The sequence below is a fragment of the Parasteatoda tepidariorum genome, chromosome 4 (genome assembly GCF_043381705.1).
Source record: "Parasteatoda tepidariorum isolate YZ-2023 chromosome 4, CAS_Ptep_4.0, whole genome shotgun sequence".
In the NCBI taxonomy this organism is placed as follows: Eukaryota; Metazoa; Arthropoda; class Arachnida; order Araneae; family Theridiidae; genus Parasteatoda; species Parasteatoda tepidariorum.
In genome coordinates this window covers 54,817,001-54,841,982 of record NC_092207.1, presented here as the reverse complement: position 1 = coordinate 54,841,982, position 24,982 = coordinate 54,817,001, and the positions used below count along the sequence as shown (strand labels likewise).

Below are 24,982 nucleotides of genomic sequence, written 5' to 3'. Positions count from 1 at the left end.
CAGATATACATGCCCAAATCATGACATTTGTTGGATTTTTAGTAGTTGCTTCAATGCAATCAGGNCTTCAATGCAATCAGGATGAAGTGCTTCACCTACTCTACGTCTCACGTATTTTCTACCATCACTACTAGAGAGCGATATTTTACTCTCTACGCTGCAGATTACTTGCTTCCATTGATTTTCTGACCATTTAATATGTTCTTTTGCCCACTTAACTCGTTTTTCGCGTTGCTTTTAATTTAAATATGGTTTTTTCCTTGGAATTCTAGCTTGTAGTCCAAATCTACCCGCTGCATTCATTTCACATCTAATGGCATCTGATGAAATTTTTCTATCTTGAAGGCATAGCCGTTTAATTTTTCTATCGGCAGTAGCACTTGTGCATTTTTTCGGCCTGATTTGGCTTTATTTTCCACTGATTTCGTTTTTTCATAACGTAAACAGAACTTTCGTACACCAGAACAAGTCACTGAATCACCAACTTGTCTTGCAATTTCAGCACAAGAGAGGCCATTTTCTCTCAATGTGCTAGTTCGGCTTCTTTTTTTAGATATCCAATCGGTTCTTCTTGTTGATGACATTGTTTAAAATTAGTTTAATTAAAAAAAATGACTTTAAATATTCAAAAAACAGCAATACTCTATTTAATTGTACTAGCATGCATCATTCCTAAAAATATTTCCACAACAATAACTCTTTTACCATCCAAATAACCTAAACTATAGTTACAGACATTTGATTGGTCCTAAGAACAGTGTTTGTGATTGGCTAGAACGCTTTTATTACAAAACACGTCCTTATTCAAAACGATTTGTGTTTGTTTGTTCTACTAAAATGAGCATTACTTTTTTTATAATATCGATATTTTAATTCTGTTTTGTAATTAAATTTTGCATTAAATTACCTTCAATTTGATATATAAACGTTTGCATTTAAGTGAAAATTAATATATTCTACAAGCACACAGAGTTGAAAAACATNATATTCGATTAAATTTTATCAAATAAAGTAATGTAAAATTCTATAAAATCCTGTATTTGTCACACGTTTTTTCTTTATTCCTTCATATTTGTTCAGCTTTTTTAAACGAAGTATTGTAAAAAAGAATATTTCAAATTTGTATTTTTAACTTTAAAAAATTGAGTAAAAAATGCAATTTTTTATCATGAAAATTTACCTAAGAAATTGCTTTTTTTAAAAATATCCTTATCATTTAAAAAGCTAACCACTAGAAGCTTTGACAGCTAAAACTTCTGAACTTTTGTGGTTAGATTGGTATAGCAGTCTGTTCCTATTCACTGTTCATCCACAACTCAAAATAATATTAACCACTTCCTTCTGACGCAGAGTTTTATTACCTCTTTTCCCATTGGTCAGATTTTATCATTACTTTTAAAAAAAGTATTATATAAGTGGCGGTTTCTATTAACTAACTGCATCTGCTCTTGCCACAACTTATACAATAATAGATGTACTACATCCGACAACTGGTATTTATCTGATACGTTTAAATAGTAACTATTCAAAAGAAAACAGCTGCACCGGTAGGAAAAGTTTTCCAATTTTGTTTAAAAGAATTGCTTCTCCAAAACAATGGCTGTATTTGAGCTGTATATTAAAGAGTTTTACAAATTTATATTATCTTTATGCTATAAAATATGCTCACATCAGTAGTTCAATATTTATTTCTTATTATGCAGTGAGAAAGTATAGACTTTGCTAAATAAGTGTGAGGTAAATAAGTTACTTTTTTGCAACATTTTGCTGATTAAATTTCTCCAAAATATTTATATTTGGAAAAATGTTTAAAATATAAAATTTAACTGACTTAATAGAATACAAAGATAAATCAAGACTTTTCATTGGTTTTTTAATGTTGCAAGCGAAAAGAAGTAATTCGTTACAGAATAAATTTCGAAATTAAAGCACCCATAAATAATTTTCTATAAATTTTCCATAATTAAACAAGCATTTTTTTACGGACTTATAAAATTTTTCATAAAAATTTAAGAGTAGAAGAAAAAGGAAAAAAAATTAAAAAAGTATCTGAAAAAAATACGTACATTAAAATTAATAATATTTTTTATCCACACATACTCTTTGCTGTAAGAATTTATATTAAAAAACAATTAAGCTCAAATTTGTCAATTGTAGTCCAGTTTGTTAAAATTCAATTTTTCGTAATTTTTTTTCAGTTTTTGAATGTTATTTTCAAAACATTTTTTCAGATGATAAACATATTATTATTAAAAATGATTAACCATTTAAATAAGAATTGTTCAGAAGTTTTTTAACACACGCCTTATAAATGAAGCAAAATTAATAAAGGGGATTGAAGAAAATTTACGATAGCTAAGATTTTGGAAAAATTATCCTTTTAATGGTTTTAATTAAAGGATTGCCATCAAATAAGAAAATTGATCATAGTAATATACTGTATCTAGCAATTTGTTTGGATAAAATATAGCCGATACGAGGCAAAAGATATATAAGCAAATTCATGTTGGTCATACTAAGTTATTACCATCTTTTGTTTGAAGATATTTTTCTCCATATTGTTTTTTCTTTTAACTCAAACTTCAGGATTAATTGATTAGCCATATTGAAATCACGTAACTTTTATAAGAGTATTTAAACTCCATTCTTTCTTATCAAGATTAATTTTTTTACGATACAGTATTTTGAAGCGATACTAGTTTTAAGCAAAAAAAAAAATTCATTGTTTGCATACGCATCTAATCATGTGCTGAATGTGTTTCAGTATCAAAGAAAAACGGTGGGGAAAAAAAACGATTTTTTGTTTGGAATATCGAGAGAGAAAATGAGCATCTAAATTTTCCTAACACTTTGAACCGCCTGTTTTCTCACGAAACCTTTTCCTTCAAATAAGCAATATTTAAAAACAGCCATTCAAGAAGCTTCTTCTAAAAAAGAAAAAATAGTAAAGTTAAAAAAGAAAAAAAAATCCTTCTAATCCACGTTGAAACCATCCTCAGAATATCCAGACAAGTTTAAGGAGAAAGGAGGTGGGAGATATATCTTTGCCAAAAAGATATTTTTGGCACCCAAAGGATCTAAGAGTTTTTCTGTAGTTGCGAGAAGGTAAACTTTTAAAGTTCTCAAGAAAACAGAAACTTCGTTCCGTATACATTGCTGAAAACGTTAAAGTGAATAAGTTATTCTGACTGAACTGATTTAACTGAAATAATTTATGGTTTATCATGATTATTTTGCTTTGAAGATATATTTGACTATTGTTTCAGCTTGAAGCATTATCTTCATTGAATCTTTGTTTGTGAACTCACTAATTTTATAAAGATAGAACATGAATACTCAAGAAGAAGTTCTATTGTTCGTTAAAGCTGGAGATGATGGAAAACGTTATGGCGGATGTCCATTTTGCCAGAGGGTATTTATGATTCTTCTAATCAAATCATCAAGAGACCAACTTCAATTCAAAGTGGCAACTGTCAATTTCGCCAAACCACCTGAAGTATTCAAAAAATTAACTCTTCGTCGAGTACCGGCTCTAGTACATTCTGATACAGCCATCGATAATGTGGATGAAATTATACAGTATTTGGATGATACATTTCCGACTAACTCATTAACCTACGACGATGTTGATGCAGACAAATCATGTTTGGACGTGTTCCAAAAGTTTTGCTATTATGTTAAGGATGTTTCCAAAGACTCTACGCAATTGGAGACCGAATTGTCCAAAATTGATGACCTTTTACGATCCAAGACTACTAGATTTATATGCGCTGACCATATAACCCATTTGGATTGTGAACTAATACCCAAACTGCACCAAATTCGAATAGCCGCTAAACATTTTAAGAAATTTGATATCTCTCCGAAACTTGTAAACTTGTGGGCATACCTTAACCGGGCTTATAATGACGATGTTTTTAAGCAAGCTTGTCCATCCGATCAAGAAATAATTTTGCACTGGGCCGAAAAACCCGAAACACCAAATTTAACTATGGAAGAAAAAGCTAGAATATCTAGAGAGGAACCTAGATTTTCTTTTGACATTCCAGCCAATTCTAGAAAGTGAAATACATGAAGGAATAAACTGAATTTAAAAGTGTGCAATGTTTTATGTTATACATAGAAAGGTTAGTATTCAAGGAACAAATTTTTGTGAAATAATGCATTAAGTTTAAAAATATGCAGGGACTGTAAGTTCATTAAATCATGTAAAACGTAAATACATATTAAGCAATATTTTTTGTGTGCTTTTAATATGTTACAAAGTGTTTTTAATTTTTGCTTTGTTTTGCTATTTCCAAAGTAATAGTTTATTAGTTAATAATTCTTTCTAAGCTTAATCAACAGTAAAAATATAATGAAGAATCTGCATTTTTTTGTAAATTGTCATTTGTAAACAATTAATTGATTAAAATATTAAAAAGATACCCAAGGAAAAGATTTTGCAATAAACCTTTAAAGTGTCTCTATAAAAACAAACTAGATTGGAAATTATTCTATTTTTAAAATTGTAAAAACTTATGAATATTTTAAGCTTTTCCATGTGGTTGTAAAAATAAAATATTAATAATTTTTTATCGATAAAATGTGTTGAACGACCTAATTTGTACACCCAAACTAGCATCCTCGATAAGATAAAAATAAATCATTGTATCAAACTCCCATATTTAGAACTACTTTTCAATTTTATGAAAATTTAAAAAAACTCACATTAGAATTAATTTTTGTTTCTTAAAGACTTCCTAAACTTGAAAATATCAATATCCTATGTTAACCATGGCTAAATCTTTTCCTGTATGATTCATAATGAAATTTAATCTACGAAAAGTTAATGCTTAGTTATCGAAACATTAAAATATTCCTTAATGCCATATTTTTGCATCCTTAAAAACATGATAAAGCAAATATTATTAATTTTCAACAGTGCAAGGCTCAACTGAAATTTAAATAAAACTATTCATCGGTAATTAATTTCATTAGCTTTATGTTCAAATACTATTTCTTAGAGAAAGAATTTGTATAAATTGCAAAAATAATTTGACTTGTAAAAAAAAATTTATTGTTTACAGTTCAATTTAATTTTTTAATATTTTAAGTATTTTAATATAAAAAGTGATTTTTGTAAGTTTAGATAAAAATATCAAAGCAAATAACAATTTTTTAACTGTCTAAAATTTTAAAGTAATTTTTAGCACGTAAATAATTTAAATAAAAATGTATTGAATAATAATAAAATATATTGAACAGTTCAAAATTTTTACAATAAAGGTTCATTGTAATGATTGAAGTATAAAATTTATTTTTACGAGAAATCTCATAAAATGGTTTATAAACTTTTCATTTTTGTACAATTTATCTTTAGAGTTAAAATATGTGAATAAATTGGTATTAACATATCATGAATAATTCAATTTTTTATAATGAAGAAAATTATTAATTAGTTTTCGAATTATTATAAAATATAAATTTAATTTTTATCTTTTAAACTAAAAACCGTAAATTATTTTTAAAAAAATTATATTAATATTTAGTTCTATTAGAATTTTTGTTTTAGATAAAATAATTTTTTTATAGGAAAACTATTGAAACAAATTAAGGACCGAAGATTATTTTTCCCAGTAACATACAAGTTAATTCTAGTTTCCAAGTTTTGTACAGTATCATCCTTTAACCCAGAAAGTACTCCACTATAAAAGTTTAGAATTAGACAAAACAATTTAATATTTAGGGGAGAGTCGGGTAACCCCGCCCACTTAAGGAGTATTGCTTATATTTCTGTATAATATTGAGTAATAATCAATATTTTTGTATGTTTCTATTGTTTTATCATCTGATTAAATAATGCAAAAAGAATAAACAAAAAAAAATTAGTTTAACTTAAAAAAATAGAAATTTAAAAAAACACGTTTTTCAGCTCTTTTCAAAATGTGTCGGGTAGCCCCGCCCAGTTACAAAAATTATGTTTTTTGACTGTTTTTTCAGGTGTAAATGAAAATGACCAATGTATTGACAATAGATAAACCTCATTTATCATTTTTATCACAAAATTATTTTATTTATTACATATTTATATACTTTTAGTGAATTCTATCATTTAATAACAATCATTTAATAACAACAATATTTGTTGTTAAAAATGCATATAACATTCAAATTTGAAGCAATAAAATAATAATCTTTGCAACCGTACATTTATCGACGAAATAAAATTGGGCGGTGATACCCGACATTCATGTGAGCGGGGCTACCCGAAATCCAATTTTTTTGTAAATTTGTAATTACTCGAACAATTTTTCACATATAAACTTCTTTCTTTGTGCAAATTAAACTTAAGACTACATACTTTAATGCTGTATGTATAGAAAAAATTATTTTTTTAGTATTAAAATGAAGTTTAATCGAAGCATTCAACCAATTTTTCTTAATTTCATGACTACTGTATTCAACATATTTTTACATATCAACAATATTGTTTACCATGTTACCAGCTGCATAAATACTTGAAACTTTGAAAATAATCTTTTTTTAATATAACAATTAATGCCCGATGGCCCATTGACTTAAAAAAAAATAGTCTATGCATATGAAATTGACAGTGGGCGGGGGTACCTGACACTCCCCTATATAGAATAATTTGTAGACTAAGGGTAGAAAATTATAGTTTTCTAACCTTCAACCAATTTTTTTAAATAAAATGTTCGATATAAATCTATTTTTAATTGTATTAGCTTTTAAATTGAAATTGAAAAATAAGTCAATAGTTTAAATTTAAGTAAGAGATCCAAAACTTTCAGAAATATTTTATTTTGCATTTACAAGAAAACAATTTCAGCTGGTGATATGCACATAATATTTTTTATCAAAAATATTCTTCTGCAATGTTCTACAAAAAGGAAAAGAAGCAATCATCAGAACATATCACGAATCATTTTGTCAGCCCGTGCAACATATATAACAAGTTGGAAGGCAAATACACCGGCACCATTTCACCCACAAGTATTTGGTTTATTTTTTTATTTTACAAAAATACTAGTCACCAAAGCCTATTTCTTTAGCTGATAAAGGAGGTTACATTCAAAGAAGTTTTTACTGCTAGCTGCAATAAACTTTTAGTGTAGAAACAGTTATTTACATTTTTGATCAACAATACCAGAAGGTAACAATGATATATAAAAACAAAAGCTCTTTATTTTACAATACTGTTTGAGCAAATCCATGCTAATTCTTATTTACACACGTGTTCGTAATTTTTATCGGCTCACTACATACTTTTCTTGCATAAAAGTGTTATTTTCAGTAATGCAGGATACGTTTCATTCGTTCATGCAAATAATTTTAAACTTAAAATTTTATAATGACAATTGTTTATCAATTGTTTGTATTTTATTTATCATAAGTACCATTTGTAAACAATAGCAGTCAAACATTAGTTTCATTGATTTATCTGTAGAAATTCAATTATATAACGAATATTGATTTAAATATTTTTTTAAAGTTATTAAATATTTTTCTAAGTTATTAAATATTTTTCCAAGTTGTTAAATATTTTTCTAAGTCCTTAAAAAAATTTCTAAGTTATTAAATGTTTTTCTAAGTTATCAAATATTTTAATATGATACAAAGTTCGAATATGATTTTACAAATCTAAAAATAAGTACTAAAAATTGTAATAAATTTATTACACAATATAGAACAATAAAAAATTAAAATAAATTCAGTAAAAACAATCATTGAATTTAAGATATGGATTAATCTTATCAGTGTGAAATTTGTTGAACGTAATTTAATATAACAAGCATTTTTAGCATTTTAAAACCTGGTTAAGTGTTTAAAAATTTAACTACACAAAGAAATTATACATTTAGGTGATGTTTTATAAATGTTTGAATCAAAAACATCACAAAAAAAGACTATCACCAATATAAATAGTTATTCAAGTGGAATGTGATATATCACTACAGATCTGACTTAGACAACATATGACTCAATACTACACAGTACTTGTTCACGACACGATATCTGGAGTTGTTCGAATCGACACTTGATCATGACGCTGTATTTTAGAAACATGATTTATAATAATTAACTTCAACAAGTTAATTTTTGTGAGCAAAATTAAATCCAAATCTTTAAAAATGTCAAGTTTTAAAAAGCAAAAGACATAAAAAAACCTTTTCACAAATTTCAAACTAAAAGCTGTCTGCTATCAAATAAAGTTAAATTCTGTAAAAAAAAAGGTTTGTACCTTTATATTCTGTCACATTGGCATTTTAGTAACTTCAACTTATATTGAAATAGTTGAATTTTCAAATCTTCCGGATGTTTTTTTTTCTTACTTTTTCCATGAAAGGAAAATATTTTAATGGAACATCAAAATGTATTTCTTGCTCTAGCAAAGTAAACTTGTAACAAAAGTTTATTTTATGTTAGTGAGGAAATAGTTCACTACATTTAGTTCGTGTTAATTCTTAAAGTTTACTGTCATCGATAAACACTTTTTGTTTTTCTAAGTTGTTGTAACCAAGGATTTGGAGGAATATCATCAGAATCTTCGTTCTGTGGAGGTTCTTGTTCCGTTGGAGCTTGGTCAGGACTGGAACAAGGACTTTTGGGTAATGTTTCAATATGTTTTTCTGGGGTGCTTGGCGGTGTTGCATCAATAGTTTTAGTAACAGGTTGTGACACCGTTCTGTGAACACTGAAGGAAAAAAAATTATTAGACTCATATAATGTTTCGGAATAATACAATTTTAAAGAATCAGAGAGAAGCATACAGCTTTAAAGAAGCGGATAACTTATCTGAATCCGACAACTGATCAGAATTATATAATGAATTAGAATCACATAATATACTAGAACAATATAATATTTTAGTAATTTTTGTAGTGGGATCATATTATACATTTATATCAGAAACAAAGAGCGTAATTTGAAAGAAAAAAAAAGTAGCATTTAGAGGGAAAAAGCAAAACTAACATCTTACTTTAAAAAAAGAGTATGAGCAAATAGTTAGTAAGAAATAAACTTTAACGACTTTAAATTTGAAAATAAGCAAAAATTACATAACTATCAGTTTTTAGAGAGATTTATCTGCTTAACATTTTGAATTAAATAAGAAGCATAACTTCTCCTAGAAGCAAACTCATAGAAGCATAAACTACTAAAAACATAATTGTGTTATTAAAAAAAAAGAGGAAAAATATTGTGTTGAAACAATAAAAATAGAAATTTAAAGCTTAAAAAAATACTTTATCCTTGATCCGTTTCATCTATCTCCTCGATTTGTGCTTCTTTCGGTAATGAGATTTCATAAAAGGTTTGGAGGAATTTAATTTTAGCACATATGAAACAACATATTTTTAGAAATATCTATAGAACTAAACTGAAAGTTGAAGGATTCATTGACACTAAATATGTTTTTCAAAAACACTAAGTTCGAAAAATGAATTTGTTCCATGATTTATAAAATAATTTTATTGGTTTCGTTCATAAAATAAATCTTAATTGCTACACCAGATAGAAATAATTATTTTTTTCCAGGGAGTACTACAATAGCAAGCTTAACTTTTTGAATATAAGTTTAAACCAACAGAATATTAATTTTTTGGTTAAATCACTTAAATATCTAGACACAATATCTATATTTATACTTTTGTAGCATATCAAACTCATGTATTTCTTGTACAAGCAAGGGTTTGAAATTCATCTGACACATTAAACTATTTTAAAGGCTAAATTAATCACTTCCGCAAAACTTAAAATAAATGTCAAGAACATATTTCCCCCCAAAACAAGTTGCACTCACATAAGAGACGTAAGTAGTGTATTATGCTGACCTTTCATATGTTGCTTTATTTTTGGTGGCTCTCTTCCAGAAGGAAAAATAAGTAAGGTGATTTTTAGTAGTTTCTTAAAGAGTCTTCCATCATTTATGAAACTTTAAACAAGAATTTGTCTTTCATAAAATGAATTCTACAACAGACATTTTATTCAGATTTATTCCTTCCACAATAGATATTTTATTTCAGCCCAAATCAAGCATTCAAAAAAATTTAACTCAGAATTATTAATTATATAGATGTATTATGACGCATCAAAAAATGAATCCGAAAAATAAATTTTTTCTTCAGATTTATTCATTTTAACATAGACACTGTATACCACTACAAACAATGCATTAAAAAATTTAACTTCAAATTTATTCATATCATCACAGATATTTTATGCCACTAGAAACAATGCAGTAAGAAACACTTTTTTCAAATTTATTTTTTCCCAATAAACATTTTTATTCTACTATGCCTTCGGAAACATTTTATTTTATTTTACTTTATTTATTATATTATAGATATATTATGCAAAATGAATTCAAAAATGTTCTATTCAGATTTAATCATTCTTTCATAGACCACTGTTAACAATTAACAGACATGTATTCCACCATAATAGAAAAAAAATCATAGGCATTTTATCCCCCCATTACCAATGAACTAAGAAACATTTTACTTTACTTTATTTATTATATTATGGATACATAATGCAGCATTAAAAATGAATTCAAAAATATTCGATTAGGATTTATTCATTCTTTCATAGACCACTGTTCACTACAAATAGGCATTTATTCCACCACAATAGAAAATCATAGGCATTTTATCCCACCATAAAAAATGAACTAAAAAACATTTTTATTCGAATTTATTATGCGAATTTTTATTTATTTTATTTGATTTTTTTAATCGAATTATTTTGTCCAAAGATACTTTTATTTTACATCAAACTTTGCCTTCAGTAACATTTTACTCTACTTTATTAATTTCACCATAGATATTGTATTTCCCACCACCAGCAATGAACATAGAAACATTTCATTCAGATGTATTCATTACTTCATAGACATTTTTATCCCAGCACTAACAATGCATTCAGAAACATTTAATTTATATTTATTATTTTCATTTTATTCCTTCACAGTAGTGCATTCGAAAACATGTCATTCAATTTTTTCATTTCTCTATAGACATTTTACTCGACCCCGAAGAATGCCTCCCGGGACATTTTATTCTGACTTATTCATTCTATTATATTCATTTTATATCTTGCCACATTCATATAATTTAAAAATATTTTACTAACGAAAAGTTATTTTTTTGAAAATTTGGATTAAGCAAAAACACAAAATTCCTTTAATTGTACGCAGAATTATTTTTTTCTGCAATCGCTTCCGTTTCGCTGTATTTTTTCTCGATTTTCCGGTAATTATCCCGTAACGGAAATACTGTTTGATGTCTGAGTAATATTTGTTATATTTTTTAGAAATACTTCATTAAAGCACCAGAAAGACAAATTAAAAAAACACAAAAACATTTCGCATTTATAAACTGGTAATTCTCGTTAAATAAGTAACCTACAGTAATGAAAAAATAAGGTATTAATTATGATAATTAGCCTTACTTCTGTCCAAAAATCATTTTTTTACTATCTTTGTATTAAAAACTTTCAATCTATTACAAACTTTCTAACCACTAAAATTATCTGACCATAGGTTTTAACATAAGAATCGTGCATTTAACTTCTTTAAACATTTTATCAATAGTGAATTGTGATGGGATTCTTATTTACAACAAAGATAGAACTGAATTGACCAACAGAAAATGTTAACAAATAAGAAATAAAAATATATAGAAAGTAAGAAATAAATTAGAAAAATAATGCAAAAAATTAAACAACCATTAGCTTACTTTAGTTGCGTCACTGGACTAGGGGGATCTTTCCTTTGCAGCAATTGTCGTTTCCATGGAGGGATGGAATTTAGTTTCTTTGCTTCCGCTTCTCTCTGATAAAATAAAATAGGACAATTTTTTTCAGGGTGTGAACAAATTAAAAATAATAAACATGGATACAAAATTATGAAACATTGTATTTCTTTTTTTTCTTCTCCGTTTAGTGCTTAAAATATTTGGAGCATTAATAGAAAAGTAAAAAAATAATAATTTGGAAGTACGCATATATACGTATTTGCGTTAAATAACTAAATAGAAAAGTGAAGTGATATTAAAGTAAAATAAGAAACATATACTGCACTGTGAAAACTCTGGATCAAATTATTGTAAAAAATACCGGCACTCAGTGTGCAGGTACTTTAAACCGTAAAATCAATTTTTGCCGGAACATGTTAAATATGACAAACCGTAATTTTTACAGTAATTATCACAAAATCACTGAATCAGTTTAATTAAATAAGTATTACAGATATTACAGTAAAAATTACGGAAAAATGGATTTTATGGATTTTCACTCAAAGTACAGGTATTTTCTACAGCGATATGATCTGGAATTTTTTACAGAGCACGAAAAGTATTGTCATGTTGAATTTCATTTATTTGTTTTCAATCAAATTTTGAAAACAAACGGTCCTCATAGTACCGTAAAATATCACACGAGTCACGCTGTCATTAAAAGTTTGAGAAAGCTTTATTAATTGCAGAAAAAGATTCAGGTGAGAAGTAAGCATGAAATCCGACTCTGTAATGGAAAATCGAGGGTGGGATTTTGTTAAATTGCTTCATCTAATAACAAAATGTATTACATATGTACCTTGAGTTTCACTAATACGAAAGTTGAAATTCATCTACTGAAATATAAAATTATTCATTCGTTTCTGATATAGTAAGAACTATTATTCTACAAATATTTATAAGTCTGGATCTGTTTCTTACAATTCTTTGTTCTTCGGCTTCTTTTTTGGCTTTTTCTGCGGCTTTCTTGGCAAGCATTTGTCTTTTCCACGGTGGAATGACACATCCATTTGCATCTACTTCTGGAATTTGATCCACGAACTTTTCCGCTTTAAAATTCTGGGCCATGTCTGCAGTCTAAATACAACGGAAATAAAATATCAGACGCTTAAATCTATTTTACTTACAGGGAGAATGTTTTCTGTTTAGAAACAAATTTATATCTAAAATTCTTAGTTATTTGACACAAAAATTTTGCAGTAATGTTTATAAAAGTGCAGATTGGAAAATAATTACAGATTTTGGAATATACTTTTAAAATAAAAATAGAAGGAATCTATTAAAAATATTAGGTACCATTAGTTAATCACAGAAAAAGTTTAATGGCTAAAATAAATAATGTCTATTGCAGACGATTTTTTAATCAAATGAATTTCAGCATAAATTATATAGCTTCATAATGCTATAAGACTAAGAAAGTTTCAAAAAATCTGTTTCTGGCTCTTACAAATTAACAGAAATGTTTAAAATATTAAATTGCAGTTCTTAGTAATAGCTAGAAATTATCTCTTTCTTTTTAAGATTTGAAGTAAATTATGTTTTAAATGGCCTTTTTTTAGTTTTAAATAAATATTTTACGGCATGATATTTTTTTAACTAATTTAATTATAAAAAAATATATCACTTAAATTTAAAAATTTGAAGATAAAAGATTTTATGAAACTTGAACCAATTCTTATACCGTGTGTCTAAACAATATAATAAATTTAATTGTGTGTTTACTAACAAAATAAGTAATCTTAAAAGACAGTTGATTCTTCTTAAAATTGCTTCAAAATGCTGAAAATTGCAAATAATTTGCGTTAAATAATTTATATATATATATAAAAAATAACAGGTAATTTGGACAAATCATTCTTACTTACCATGACTTCTTCGATTTTACTCCTTTCTTCTTTCATTTTTCTCACACCTTCTATATCCTTTGTTTGCTTCAGCTCTGCAATAAGATCATTTTTCTGCAACAACACCGTCCTCTCTGCAATACAAATATGGCTGATTATTCACAGTGCAACTCAACTCTCATGTTTCAATGTATGCTTTTTTTTTTATCGAAAATTATTCTCAACCGATCCTAATGCCCAAAATGAAGTTTAATAAGGTTTTTTTTCTCTTCATAAATTTTTTTTTTAAAAATTAGTTAATTCTTAGACTAGGTAATAGTTGAGTTAAACTGAAGTAAATACGTTTAGACAGAAAAATCTAGTCATTTGAATTAAAAAAATGTTTTGGTATGTTATGTGGTGAACTTGGATTCATGATTGTTTTGAAATAATCAAGACACAACTGATTTTTTTTAAATTAAAAAAAGGGAGTTCTCAGTGTGAAACTAATTTTGATATGATTCACTAGGTTCTAGTACATTACAGTGTAATTTCTTTTTTAATTGAGTTACATTTGTTTAAGAAAACGTTAATTAACTGATTCAAGATTTTCTCTAAAAAATTTTTATTTCTGTAAATAGTAATTCAAAAAAGAATTAAAGATTTCGAAAAATATTATGCAAAAAAAATAAATGAAACGTAAAGTAGTAAAGTTTTTTCAATAAAAAAACTGTTTGTCTGCTTATTTGCCTTGTGCGGACAAGATTAAATCTTTGATGCCTCATACTCATATCTTGATATGTGCTCTGCACTTGCATTTTGAAGCTTTAAATTCAGAATTATTGGAAAACTTTTGGCATCATAGCCAATTTTCCGGACATTTGTAATAAGCGAATACATTTTCGATAAGGAAATTGAAAAATTTAATGATGCAGAGAAAAGACAAAAAACTTGAAAAAATATTTAAAAGTAACAGTTTTGGGTTCAGTTGCTCCTGATCGCTCATTTATTTTCGTTAAATTTCGTAATCTAATTACATTTACGAAAGATTTAGCATTATTTTTTGAAATTAAAACGAAACAAGAAAACTAAACATTCTAGAAATATTTTGGAAGCGAAGCGTTTTTATTCCCAACTTTAATCGAATAAATTTTTTCTCCAAAACAAAACTTATTTTATCAAATTCACGATCAACAGATTATAACTTAAATAGGTGAAATACGTGTTATCCTATAAAATCTAAAATAAAATTTAAATATTTTTTTCATAACATTGAATGTATTTTTATATCTCTATTTATTCGGAGATAGCTTTCCTTTTACTTTAATTATTTTATTCCTGTGACTAGAACTATTGGTTTCGATATAAATCCAAGGGAAAAGTTCATAATAACAGCAACCAGAACATTTATCAACATTTAAAAACTATAATAACGATTTGTAAACAAAATAAAAGGGCCCTCAGTTGCCGAAACGTAAAATATTAAAATATATACCCGAACATAGGAAAACCAGCCTACCGCGAAGAACCCTCCTTAATTTAAAAAAAAAATAATTTCAATTTTTAATTAAACTTAATTTCAAATTTAAAATTTTTTTTTTACTTCCTTAATCATTTAATTGGGTGTGTGATCAACTCGCCCTCTAGCGGTAAGCCAATCACTACAATTCAGAAAATATTTTATAATTTTTATTAATAATTAATTATAATTCTTATTAATTACTAATAATAAATAATATTATAATTATGCAAATCGAAGCTAAATAATGATTGCTGATGTGATAATATGAAAATTTATTTCATGCAGTTAAATTTAAACAGTGCCTATATCTCCAGAATAAAATTTTGAGTTAAAAAAAGAAATGTGCAGCTATATAAAAAATGGTACACAACTGAAAGCAAAATAAAGTTATACATAAACACTTACTTAAATCAACATAATTTGATAGCATCGAGAAAAAAAAGACTTCTATCACCCACAGGGATTAAAAAAAGTCGTGTGTTAGCACAAAATGTTTTCAGATAATTCAAGGAAATGATTATTGAGCGAATGGATAGAAATTTCAACTTCACAATGTGGAAAAAGCCATATGTGAAAAATAGATTAGATTGTGTACATTTTAAGGTATCTAAGAGATAATGTTAATAGTTTCTTACTGCCTTAAACGTTGTCAGAAAGTTGCTCTCAAAATACGATGTATCGCAGAAGGATTTTTCATAAAAATAGTGTATAAAGGTTTAGAGAAATACTTTATATTTGCGTAATATATATTTTAATATTTATAAATACTAAAATTATAAAAAGCTTAACCCATAACGCAGTTTATATTTTACAGTAACTCTTTTATTGTCAAAAATTCTAATTTATTTCTTTTATTTTTGTTTTTTTCATAATGTTTAAACTAATATTTAAATTTAGTTAGGAATTAATATTATTACATTCATTAAGTTATTGAGCCATTTTTTCTATTCATTAAGATTATAATAATTTGACTATAACCTTTGTCATTTGTTGATATATATTGCGAAATTGCGAATACATTCCTTGGCATTTAAATAAATAGTAATTTTTTTTCATGATGAGATGATTTACTGTTTACTGTTCAGTTACTTAACAACCTGAATAATTGACTAATTCTTGATAAGTAGAGACTTTATAATTTAATCATTTTCAGTCAAATCCAATTATATTGCTATGAATTATAGTCTAAATATGTTTGCTTTCATATTCGTACAAAAAAAAAGATACAATTTTTTTTCATATATTTTTACAACAAAGGGTAAATTTCTCAAAATGAGTGGAAGTGTACACATTTTCAAAGCCTCATTAAATACAAGAAAATTTCTCTTAATGAAAATTTAAAATTAATAATTAGAACATATCATACCATAAACATCATCAAGTTTAAGTTTTATAAACTTATCAAATTTACTACTTAAAAACAATTTAAGAAATCAAATAGATAATTTAATGATTCATGTAAAGATATTATTATAGTTGGTTCAACGATTCATTAAAAATTATTTTAAACCATTAATTATAATAATAACATTACATTATATTTTTTTTCTCATTATAGTCAGTGTCAAATATTTTTTAATATATTTATGTATGAATACAATGCAAATTCTAAATCTAATTCTAAATCATGGTAAATTCTAAAATTGATTCAAATTTAGAAAACTGATTAAATTTTACAAAATTATTTCATCTGACTGGGGTTATTATCAAATTCAAGGCACAACAATCATCAATAGAGAAATTTTGCATACCGTTTATCATACGTTACTCGCAACGCTAACCTTATTTTATCGATGCTGAGAATTATCAGAAAATTTTCGCGTGTACGCTGTAATGCTCAAATAGCATCAGAGATGCTAGAAAGTCAGATTAAAGTCAAAGAGAATGCTTTCCAAAATCTCTCTAAAGACGAGTGATCAAAAATTTAAATGTAGAAATAAATGTATTTAAAATTTATCACTGCAATACATAGAGTTTCATTAAAACTAAAATTCAGGCACTTGATTTAAAATAAAAGATAGCCATTGTGTATTTTCTGTAACAATAGTATAATAATAATTATACTATTGATTATACTAATAATTATACTAATTATACTAATATATAATAATTGATTTGATTAGTGAAATCTAATTCCTTTTATGCTGATAAATACTTTTAATTAAAAAACATCAAAACCGAAAGCATACCAGGAGTAGATGGCTTATCTGTTTTCTTGAGGTGAACAGTCTGTAGTTGCTCTACCGTTATATTGAAAAGAGGCGTATTACTGTTACTGTTGGTCAAAGGTGCATGCGGCCTTATATCATCTCTGTTATTGACAGGACTTTGGGTAAAAGATCGAGAGTCGCTTTCCAACAAAGTCTCGTGACTCTCCGTTCTGCTACCATACGATATTTTTTCAGGTTTGGCAGACACTGCTAGTTCACCCATAGACACTGCCCTGTGAAGGGTGGAATTCGATTTAAGTGTTGAGCTTTTGGATCCGGAACTCTTAGCTTGTCTGAGATATTCCGATGGACGGATATTCTCGTTCGTGTCTGGAGGAAAGCTGAATTGCGGAGGAATGAAAGGTAGAGTTCTTTGGTGACTGTTCCTTCTTGCTGTTGCAGCTTTAACATACCTTTTGCCTTCACTACCATCCACTGAGGATTCATCTGATTTTTGTGAGGCCAAATCGTCGTCTGTGGTGCTGTCTGATGATCTGATTTTTATGGGTAGATCTGGTGGTGGTGGAGGGGGTATAGGGGCTCTTGATCTATTAATATCTGTTTCGATTTTGGGCATAGGAGGAGGCGATGGAGGCCTAGCAACAGGTTTACTCTCTTCTATTTTCTTCGTTGGTAGAGGAGGTGGTGGCGGGGGAGGTTGGTAAGATACATTTTCCAAAGATTTCTTCGTCACTGGCAGAGTGGTAACCTGATGTACCGGTGATGAATTGGTATGCTTGACGTTCTTCTTTTCTGGCGATCTCTGGGTTCCATTCTCTTTCGACAGATTGTTGTTGTTGTTTTCCATCACCGTCGCTCTCTTGCTGTCTTCATGAGTTGCATCGACGGGATTGGATGCTCTCCGAGACACGTGCGCATGGTTGCCGCCCCCGATGTAGGGGCCATCCTGTTCCGGGGGCGGCCTCTTGTTCCGAATGGCCACCAGATCCTCCTGGTGGTGAGGAGAGAAACTGACCTCATTGTCATGCAGCTCGTCCTCATCGTCTTCTTCGTCCTCTGGGTGGTGAGGAACCAGTCTATGCAGATCATCTTCATCCTCCTCCTCGTCGACGTCGTCGTCTCCTTCGTGGTAGATGCCCTCATCTGTGCTCAAGCTGCTGGCTTCTCTGCTGGTCTTTTTGTGACGGTGGGTGCCGTTGTTGTTACCTGTGCTGCTGGCCTGACTCCCCTGGTCATCGTAGTCTGGAATGGGATCACTGACGTCAGAGACGCTGTTTGAATCCTCACTGGCAGAAGAATGGTGAACCTCCACTGTCACTAAAATATGAAACAATGAGAATGTAAGTTTAAAGTTATAAGTATAGCATCAAATGTGCTAAGAGCATCCAATATATTCCTTGGTATCTAGTGAAACAAAAAGATTTTGTGTCTAAATTAAATGAAAAAATTTACGACTCGGAAAGGAAACACGTTCTGCTTACAAAAATGGCAAAACTGTGGCCAGAAAACATCAAAGTGCCACGGATCAAAAGAAAACATATCCTTAAATAAACAGTTTACAGGAGTGATAATGATAGTCATATGGCCTGACACTTTTCTGCGTCTTAAGTTTTCTTTTTTTTTTTTTTTTTTAAAAAAGAAAGGGGAGAAAAAAGAATCAAGCGTAGTAAAGTAACACTAAACGAGATGCGCTCTTTGTGTTGCAAATGCTGCCTCAATCGAAATGATATTTATACATAAAAATGAATTTCAAAAGCTATGAAGAAGCTGTCTTTCCACAATGGCTTTTAGAAATTTACAGCAGGACGCATTCGAATTCTACTTCTTCTGTAAATATCATGCAAGGATAAAACAATTTTAAAATAACGTTCAAAATTAACCGTATTTGCAAATGTATTAGTAAATATTGTAGTTTAAATACTATATTGTTATACTCTCGAGATTAGTAATAAAAAATATTTTTGAATAAAAAATTGATAGTGGAAGAAGAATGCTAATTTTTCATTTTAATTTTAGAAGCGCAAAATTATACTTACCTATTTGAGCGGCGTTGGTATTATTGTTTATGTTGTTGTTTACTGTGTTGTCTGTCGTGCCATTTTCTTCTTTGACGTTCTTCTTGTTTTTGTTGTCAAACAGCTTCTTGACTCTGTCGTCTGAGGTCATGTTTGGCTCGTGAAGAAAGAATGGTTCTTGGGAGGTGTTCAGCGTATCTGTAGAATTATGTCTGGTGTTACCTTCGTGGATACTTCCTGTACCACCGTTATATCCAGAGTCCATGCGCTTAGAGTGGGTAGAGGAACTACTAGAGCATCTCCTGTAATTTCAAAGTAACATGAAGATTACAATTGAAACACTCAAGGAAAGTAACTGGTTGTACAAATTTATCCCGTTACCTGTACCTGTGATTGGGATTGTTCGCTTTGCAGTGTCGTTCTTGGGAGTGATGGCGGTGACCATTAGAGTGTTGCGATCGGCTTTGATGATGGGAACTGTAGAAATTCCAGCCAGACAAAACGGTGTGGGGTGCACCACGACCAGGTCCCTGAATCGAAGAACGGGTACTGCTTGTGGTCGTATCAGATGGATAATCGTCTGTAAGACTACAGCTTTCTTCTGATCCAGTAGATTGGCAAGAACAACCGTCAGAATCCTTTAGAAACAAATATATTTTTAATTGATTTCTTACCACACTGTATAAAATGGATAATCAAACATCATGAAACTATGTTCGTTTTTTGACGAAACCGTTTAAGGGTATATGCTCCAAGCGAATTTTTCGTCATACTGACGAAATAACTATCGTTACTTCTTCGAGGAAACGAATTTCGTCAAAATTAAAGAAATATTTCGTCATTCTATTATTTACAAAAAAATTTATAATAAAAATAATAAATAAATAAAATTTTTGTGCCTAAAATATTTAATTGTTTCTAATAATCCCTTTTTCGTGAAAACCATATAAATCACCCTAACAACACAAGAGTTATATATAGAACAAAAAGATAAATTGCACCCATTCCTGAAGAGGAATTCGATCCCGGGATCTTCCTGGTATTTACTTTATTACTTTATTTTCAATCGCCTTGTCTTCATTCTAGTTTCGTCATTCTAGCATCTGTCGCAATACACTACGAGGAGGTTTCGAGTTGAGGAAACACTTTCGTCATAAATTTGAGATTTCAAGTTTCGTCACAAATCACGCGATTTCATTACTGCAAAGTATTTTTTTCTCATAGCCAAACAGAAAGCATAACACTATCTTTTCTATAAAAAACTGGAGCAACTGTCGCTATTTTATCTATTTATCGATTTTTTATTCTACGGAACAGTAATTTATGATATCAAGAAGTATAGGTCTAACGCAAATGCGTGGAAATGTCAGTGTTTCAATTTTACATCAAGCGAAATAATTCTTATTTTGATGCAGTTAAACTTTGTTACAAGTTTTGGGTAATAAATTTGAACATCTTAAAAAAAAGTTAACAATGAGTTCTTCCAAGTAAACACGGAATGGAAAAGAAAATACGAATGAAAATTTATCAAGACTCAAAGATTTGAAAAATTGCGCAATTGCTTCAACGCAAATCTATGAAGCATAACATAGATGAAATTTAAAGGCTTTAAACACGAGAAGTGGTAGCTAAAACGTAAACATGGGAGTCAAAAAAATTTTTTTTTCCTTTATAAATCATGACTAAATTTATGTAAAAATTATATATAATATAGAAGTTATAAAAGCCATTAGTTATAAAAGTGCATTATTTTAAGCGTATACCTTTTGAAGTAACAAAGTGAAAACTGTTTGACTTTCAGCTGAACAGGTGCTTTGCTATTGTTTAGCCATACTACCATTTAAAGGTTAAATGAATACTGAATCATTATATTATGAAATTTTTTAAGCTTATCCACTTCCTTGTCATTCATTTAAAAACCTTTTGAATTCATTGTTATTAAACTTCCCGCCTTGTTCTTTTAAAAAAGTGAAGGGAAAGAACAAGATCATAATTCTTTGAAAAGCTTTAAAGCAGGTTTGTATACTCAGTTTCTATAATTAAGACATTTACACTGCAATATATATAATATGGTTTTGGCACCACGAACACATATAATGGGTATTAAGCCAAAAGTGACTCTAAGTCAATAACCAGGGGGGATAAGGCAATGTGCTTTATCGTTTAAGAGCCTATCACCTTTTTGAGAAAAATAGCCCGAATAGTGCACTGTCTTAAGCTACACATAGTAATTTTAGTGTTTTTAAATCCAAAACAGTAAATTTTTAAGTGACTTAAGTACATTATTGCAATTCTTCCAAATATTGCCTAGGTTACTTTTGATAGTATACTCATGCTATAAATATATGTAATTTTCGATATAACTGCTTCTGACTACTAGATTATTATTACCACTACTACTAATACTACTCTTACTAAATTACTATTACTACAACTTCTTCGATATTACTATTTAAGCTAAAATTTAATTATTTCAATGATTTCTGAGATGAAGAATTATTTCTACCCAATATTATGTATACGAATGCATAGATTCGCTTTAAAAAAAACAATTTTTCTTAACGCTTATGAAAAAATCCATCTGAAAACCGCAAAATGGCGTATACACAAAACATACGTATACACAAAAGTAGGCTTAACAGATGTGCTTAACAGACTGCAATAACACATGGTAGATACGTGGCTGTTGCTTTCAACACTTTTTCGTTAAGGTTCTTTGTGGATGCATCATAAAACAAAAAAATTGATTTCAGAGTTATTGGAAAGAATTATTTTGTCTAAGTAAACACTTAATATATTTAAAGAATAAGTATTAGGACTTTTTGGTATTTATGTACATGTAGTGAAAGTCAAAATAATTGCGAATAAACTTTGGTAAATTAAAATATCAAAAACATTAACGTATAATTATTGTTACCACCGTAGAAATAAAACCCTTCATAAGAATCAGAAAATAAGATGCACTTAAGAAATAAAACGGTATCTTATTTATAGTCGATCTTTTAATGAAATGCATTAAATTAATGTTTATTTCGTATTAATGCCCTTTCTTAAAAGAACATATACTGGAACCTACGGAAATGTAAAATGTAGACTCGATAACTTCTAGTATTTTTATATAATTTATTTAAAAGTTTGAAAACATATAGTTCTGCTTCACATAGCACTGTTCCAAATTGTATTGCAGTTCTTCATTAATTAAAAAACAAACGCTGAGTTTTTTTCCCTCAATATATCGCTATTTTTTCAGTAACTTCTGTTCAGTGAGTTCTAAAAGGAAGTAAGAAAGTAAATAAAATCGCTATTTTTAATCAAAGATGCATCGAGGCTATAGATCCTGCATTTTAAGAAAATAACTTTAAATAGAAACAATTGATAAGCCTGTTGTAAATGAAATTTCTGAATTCTCTGGCAACCATTTCTCAGTTGAAAACATGTTTAGAGAGTTTATCTTAAATTTGAAATTCCCGAGATAAAAATACTTCTTTAATCAAGAGTTATTTGAATTTTATGTATGCAGCACTTGTTTTATCTATAAAATATTCAAAGTAAAAGCCATTTGGGGGATAAAATTTTGATAAGAATTTAATTTTCAAGATAATTTTTTAATATTATTTAAATAAAGGCACACAATAAAATGTATTTTCATACAGATAAGAGTATATGATATCAAATTTATGTTAAATATAAAGATAAACGAAAAAAAAACAGCCTCATGAAAGTTGTAAAATTTTCTTTTATAGTGATAAAAGTCTATCAAATGCATTTTTAAGTGCAATTATATTTTAATGTTATTATCGGAGCTGTGTTCAAGAGTCGAAAGTATTCGCTCGACTCCGAATAATTCTGACACCAGCTCGGTATGTTAGTAGTACCGAGTAGTACTTAGTAAAGTAGGGTTTAGTATGTTAAAAGTTAGACCACTTTGGAAAGTTAAAAGAAGAAAATAGGCCTTAAATATTATAAACATTGTTTAGAAAAATCTTTATAATTATTATAAATAAAAATATTACTTGCATAAATAATATGAATAAACAAATTTAAATTATAAAACTAGTTCATTACATTTGAAAGTGTCTATGTTTGATCGAACTATTGAAAAAGAATAAGAAAAATTACTGAAACTATTTAAAGAACGAGCTTTAAATTTTGACAAACAGCAAAATGTGGTGCTTTAATAAACAAAACAAAAAACCTATAGTGATTTCTATCGATCGCCTCCTAGACAAAAAAAATTTGAAATTGAAAGGTTCAGTTTAGTACGTCAGTCAAATTCGGTTCTTTACAGTTCAGTTCTTTAATTCTAACCGTGCTCACAAAATACATGTAAACATTTTGAAATCAACATTTACTTAGCAATACTTGTACAATTGTTAGCAATACTGTTAATTTTTTCTTGAATTCGGTGAACTTTCTTATAGGCTATAAGTTGGTGTTGAATTTAGACTCTAAGAAAAGTTAAAGTCGGACATTTGCGAAAAACATGTATGGCATATCAAAAAGTTTGAAGACATAACCTTCTACAGAATTACCAAGAAATGTGTAAGATTATTCATTAAAAACCTTATTTTTTAATGACTTAGTTTATCGAAAGAACATATTAAATGTTATTTTGGTGTATTTACAAAATAGTCAGTTTTATAATCTATAACTCCCCCATTAATAACGCTATTTTTTTATTTTCTGACATAGCTTAGAGAAAAACCATGTTAAGTGGTATTTTAGTTTGAAAACTATCAGCTTTTTTTAAAATATGAAATCACTAAAAAGTCGTCTATGAGTTTCCGTTAAAAACCATATTATTTTAAAGACTTATTTTTGAGGAGAACAAGTCAGTAAGTTTATGGATGAAAGTAAGTAAAAGCTTCAGTAGTAAGTTTTCTTTTTATTAAACTCGTCACATTTTAAATAACTGTCATGATAAATTAATAATCTTTACTTGCATACGACTGCAACATGTTCTCCAGTTTTAGATTGAACACGTTCTTCCACTTGTATTTTAAACTAAGCTGTGTAAATGATAATTCTAAAGTTAGAAGCTCTTCTAGTTGTAAAACAATAAGAAGTAAAAATCAGAAACAAAAAGTTATTAGGTAAACAAAAAGAAGTATTGTAAACCCGTTTCAGTAGAAAAATTAACAGAATAAATCGATTAAACTTAGAATTCCACTATTACTGTATTTCATGGCAGTTTTCTTCGAAGAGAACACTTTCACGAAAGAAAGAGAGAGAAAAAGAACAAAAGAGCACATTCCTATCGTCTGCAAATGCAGCAATATACGTTTTAGCCACCCCTCCACACATGTTAGAGAATAAAAAGAGGTTTCAAGGGTAAAAGAAGAAAAATTTACTCCGTTACGAGAAAATGAAGCGCTATGGGGTAATATCTCTTGTGAATGAATTGTGAAATAAATGCATAAAGTTTGCAATTTAGTTCATGTATGAAAGAACAAAAAACGTAACCAAAACAACACAGTGATAGAAAATTGTATACCAATCCTTAGAAATGGGAAAATATATCCATGTAAAAAAAGTGAATTATAGGCTTTAGTAACAGCGAAGAGGATAAAGTATCATGTAAAATTTTTTAACTTTTCTAAATTAAGAGTTTTTTAAGCTGTTTTCTCAACTGCTTGTAAATTTTTATAATTTA

General features: G+C 28.4%; 2 protein-coding genes across 8 annotated transcripts in view; one reads left to right on the top strand and one right to left on the bottom strand.

The window, feature by feature from the left end:
- Positions 1 to 3,003: 3,003 nt before the first annotated feature.
- Positions 3,004 to 4,427, top strand: LOC107444742 (chloride intracellular channel exl-1-like). Its single transcript, XM_016058962.3, has one exon. The coding sequence runs from the start codon at positions 3,329 to 3,331 to the stop codon at positions 4,064 to 4,066; it is 738 nt and encodes a 245-aa protein (XP_015914448.1). The 5' UTR covers positions 3,004 to 3,328; the 3' UTR covers positions 4,067 to 4,427.
- Positions 4,428 to 6,788: 2,361 nt separating this feature from the next.
- The window catches only part of LOC107444740 (espin protein forked), a 267,337-nt gene continuing 249,143 nt past the window's right edge, over positions 6,789 to 24,982 (bottom strand). For 6 of the 7 annotated variants that reach the window (XM_043049623.2, XM_043049573.1, XM_043049683.1 and 3 more), the window contains 7 exons: positions 19,717 to 19,967; positions 19,351 to 19,631; positions 17,333 to 18,631; positions 13,664 to 13,776; positions 12,720 to 12,875; positions 11,742 to 11,836; positions 6,789 to 8,698 (listed from right to left, as the gene is read on the bottom strand). In XM_043049623.2, the coding sequence (XP_042905557.1) occupies positions 8,482 to 8,698; positions 11,742 to 11,836; positions 12,720 to 12,875; positions 13,664 to 13,776; positions 17,333 to 18,631; positions 19,351 to 19,631; positions 19,717 to 19,967 (2,412 nt within the window). In that variant the 3' untranslated portion in view covers positions 6,789 to 8,481. Of the gene's footprint in view, positions 8,699 to 11,730; positions 11,837 to 12,719; positions 12,876 to 13,663; positions 13,777 to 17,332; positions 18,632 to 19,350; positions 19,632 to 19,716; positions 19,968 to 24,982 lie in introns of all 7 variants that reach the window. The other variant, XM_071179863.1, reaches the window with a different exon arrangement.